We start from the raw sequence: 4,016 nt of genomic DNA, 5'->3' as shown, positions 1-4,016 counted from the left end.
ACTCTGAACCCCCTCGTGGGGGATTTCTGCAGTCAGGGAGTTTCAGTGGGGCTGGGAAGTCTCCAAAACTCTTTCCTGGGCACCTTTCAGAGCTGGGAAAGGCTCCATGGGCGGGTCTGGGGCTCCCAAACCCCTCCTGTGGGGATTTTCCAGAGCTGGGAAAGAGGGCTCTGCACCCTCGGGGACCCTGGGGACAGCGGGGACACAGAAATGCCACCCGTGGGGCCCCTCCTGACCTTGACCCCGTGGCCGACGCCGTCCAGGGCGCTGAAGCTCAGGGGTGTCCGGTGATAGGGCTCCAGCACGGGGGGGCTCGGGGGGGCCGCGATCTTGGGGCAGCTCGGGAGCCTCTTGCTGACGGTCAGCGTGCCGATCTCGCGCCGTGACACCTTCTCCTTGTGGATGTCCACCCTCTGCCGAGGCCACGCCGTCCCCAAAGTGCCACCACGGGCCACCCGCAGCCCCCCGGGTCCCCCCCAGCGCCGTGTCCCTGCTCTGGGGGGCTCAGGTGACCGGCGGCTCCCCCCAGCAATGTCCCCAAGTGTCCCCAAGTGTCCCCCAAGTGTCCCCAAGTGTCCCCAAGTGTCCCCAAGCTCCGGCCCGGAGCGGGGGAAGCTCGGGAACGCTCTGAGCTCCCGCTCGGAGATTTTGGGGCAGTTTGGGATTTCTGGGTGTGATGATAAAACACCCCCGAGCTCCCCGCCAGGCCGGGGTGCGGTTCTGCATTCCCAGAGCTCGGGGAGGGTCTCCATCCCCCCGGAGCCCTTTCCCCAGAGCCCACCCCCCCGGGCACGGCCCCACCTGTGCCACGCAGGTGATGTCGGCCTCCAGCCGGCGCAGCCGGGCCGCCTGCAGCTCCAGCAGGCGCAGGAAGGCGGTGGCCAGGCTGCTGAGCTGGGAGGTGACACTGGCCAGGGCCTGCGTGCTCAGAGCCATCGTCTCCTCCAGCGCCTTCCTCTTGTCGCCGGCCTGGGGGGGACAGAGGCGGCGGTGGCGCCGGGGCTGTTTCCTTCTGCTTTTCTCACGCTTCCCCCGGCCCCGGGCGGGAGCAGCCGGGGGTTCACGGGGTTCCAGAAGGTTCCGGGGGTCACCGGGCCCCTGCGGCGACCCAGGAGGCGCTGCTGGGCCCCCGCGGGTTCCTCCAGAGGCACCGAGCCCTGGAGAACCCTCCCTCCACCCCAAACCCACCAGCAGAGCTGCTGCGGAGCAAGAGGAGAACCCAAGACAGGGGGAAATGCAGCTGAGGAGCCCCAGCCACGGGGAAATGCAGCTGAGGAGCCCCAGGCATGGGGAAATGCAGCTGGGGAGCCCCAGCCACGCTCCCTCTGGGTTCCTCACGGTTCCCGTCCCGGGAAAGCGCAGCAGAGGAGCCCAAGGCACCGGGAAAAGGCAGCAGAGGGCGGCAGGGGAAGCTGGGCCGGGAGCCAGCAGTGATGCTCGGGCTCCCAGAGCAAAAGGTCCAGTGGCCACCCCCGGAGAGCGCCCAGCTGGGCCAGCATCGCCCCCAGTGGGGCCAGCATCACCTCCAGCCCAGCCAGCATCGCCCCCGGCCGGGATCGCCCCAGCCCTGTCGGGATCGCCCCCAGCGGGGCCAGCATCGCCCCCAACGGGGCCAGCATCGCCCCCAACGGGGCCAGCATCACCTCCAGCCCGGCCAGCATCGCCCCCGGCCGGGATCGCCCCAGCCCTGTCGGGATCGCCCCCAGCCCTGCCGGGATCGCCCCCAGCCCTGCCGGGATCGCCCCCAGCCCGGCCGGGATCGCCCCCAGCCCTGCCGGCCGCGGGCCCTGACCTGCAGGTAGCCGCTGTGGCAATACTCGGCCACCCTGAGCAGGTTCCCGTGCTGCTCCCGCAGGCGCTGCCGGCCCGCGGGGAGCTCGCTCTGCTGCAGCCGCTCCAGCTCCGACATCGCGCCGGGCTCGGCTCCCACTTCCTCCCCGCCGCCGTTTTGAGGCTGCCGGAGGTGCTGAGGCGGGGCCCGCCGTGTCCCCGTGTCCCCGGGACAGCCCACCCTGTGGGGACAGCCCCGGCACGGGAAGAGGGGCTGCAGGGTCGGGGAGCGACCCCAGAAGGATCCCGAACCCAAGAGGATCCCGACCCTCAAATCATCCCGGTCCCAAGAGGATCCTGACCCCAAAACCATCCGGACCCTCTCTCTGCCAGCTGTGCTCGCCACCCCCGGGCCACCGGGGCCCATCCCGGGATCCTCGGGCTGTCCCTGGCGCCCCGCCCGGCTGATGGAGGCTCAGGGAAGGGAACGTTCCCGGATCCCGGGATGCTCCCGGTGCCTCTCCCGGGGCTGGCAGCGCTCGGGACGAGCCCGGGGAGCCCCGCGGTGCCCGGGCCCCCCTCGCTGGGGACAGCGCGTCCTTCGCTAAGGACCTTTCACATCCCCGCGGGCGAGGCCGCAGGAAACTCCCGCTTCCCCCGGTGCCTGGGAAGCCCCTCCGCCCTCTGCTGCTGCTGCTCCTCCACGCCCGGCTGTCCCCTGGGCCCCCCGCGCTGGGGCCGGGCCCTTCCTGAGCCCCGGCCCCAGGGAAATGATGGATTTCCTCCGCTCCCCTCCGGGACCGAGCGGCTCCCGCGGCTCCCCGCGGCCCAGCTCCCCTCCCGAACCGGCGGGCGAACAGCCGGGACCCCCGGGACAGGCCCGGGGCACTTGTGGGGCAGGTTCGGGGCACTTATGGGGTCATTCCCGGGGGTCAGGTCTGGGGTCATTCCCTGGGGTCAGGTCTGGGGTCATTCCCGGGGGTCATTCCCGTGACCATTCCCAGAGATCATTCCTGTGACCAGACATTCCCAGGGGTCAGGTCTGGGGCCATTCCTGTGACATTCCAGGGGTCATTCCTATGGACATTCCCGGGGGTCAGGTCTGGGGTCATTCCTGGGGTCATTCCTGTGACATTCCAGGGGTCACTCCTGTGACATTCCAGGGGTCATTCCCGGGGATCATTCCCCGGGATCATTCCCTCGGGCCATTCCCGTGGCTGTTCCCCGGGATCACTCCCGGCGCACCGGGCAGGATCCGGTCCCCAGCAGTCCCCAGGTGTCCCCAGCAGTCCCCAGCAGTCCCCAGCTGTCCCCAGCTGTCCCCAGGTGTCCCAGCGCTCCCTTCCTGCCCCTCCCAGCCCGATTAGCCGCCTCTCGGGGCTAATTCCCGACACCTGACCGGCTTAGGCTGCCGAGGGCTGAGCAGCTTAGGACAGGGACATCTGCTCCAGGAGCGCCCCGAGAGCCCCGCAGCTCCCGAGGAGCTCCCGAGGAGCCGCCTCTCCCCTCCATGGGGCTCTGAGCGGCCCCAGAGCCCCCCGGGTGAGTGCCTCGGCTGCTTCCAGCTGGGTTTTGGGATCGGGAATCGCTCTCCCCGCCCGTTTCTGGCTCCTTGCGGAGCTCCCGGGGATGTGTGGGCGCGGCACGCGTGCCGTGGGGTTTTTTTTGGGGGAAAAGGGTTGGGTTTCCCCAACCTCCACGCTCCCAAAAACTTCCAGGGCTGTGCAGATAATGGAGTTGAGGGCGATGGAGGAGCCATGCCCTAAAAACCCGGAGGAAATGGAGACTGAAATGTGTTAACTCCTTGGGAAAGCTGGGAAGATGCTCCAAGACGCCGCTCAGGGGCACTGGGGGGGGGGTCCCAACCCTACTGGAACACAGCAGGAATCCCAATAATCGCTGATTCCCGCAGTTCCAGGGCAAAAATGGCTCAGGACATGACAGAGAAAGAGCTGCTGAAGATGGAGCTGGACCAGCTGAAGAAGGAGGTGAAGAACGAGAGGCAAATGGTGAGTTCTGCACTTTGGCACCTCAGGGGACCTTCCTTCCTTCCTGGACCAAGGAAAAGAACCCCGAGTCCCAAAATCGACCCCCAGAGCTGGGCAGGAGCACCCCAACATCCCTGAACCCTTCCCAGCCCCACATCCCTGAACCCCTCCCAGCCCCACATCCCTGAACCCCTCCCAGCCCCACACCTGGCCAGGTGTTTGTGGCACCCCAGAGATGCCCTGGGACACCCCAGGGAT

The 4,016-nt window shown here is 68.5% G+C and overlaps 1 protein-coding gene across 1 annotated transcript; it reads right to left on the bottom strand.

Moving 5' to 3' along the window:
• Positions 1–6: 6 nt before the first annotated feature.
• ABI3 (ABI family member 3) lies at positions 7–1,987 on the bottom strand. The gene is made up of 3 exons (XM_015615813.3): positions 1,793–1,987; positions 802–969; positions 7–413 (listed from the first exon to the last, which is right to left on the bottom strand). The coding sequence occupies exons 1-3, from the start codon at positions 1,907–1,909 to the stop codon at positions 87–89; spliced, it is 612 nt and encodes a 203-aa protein (XP_015471299.2). The 5' UTR covers positions 1,910–1,987; the 3' UTR covers positions 7–86.
• Positions 1,988–4,016: the final 2,029 nt, after the last annotated feature.

This window comes from Parus major, unplaced genomic scaffold (assembly GCF_001522545.3).
Source record: "Parus major isolate Abel unplaced genomic scaffold, Parus_major1.1 Scaffold273, whole genome shotgun sequence".
Classification (NCBI taxonomy): Eukaryota; Metazoa; Chordata; class Aves; order Passeriformes; family Paridae; genus Parus; species Parus major.
The sequence above is the reverse complement of the archived record's forward strand: the minus strand, read 5'-3'. Positions and strand labels throughout refer to the sequence as shown.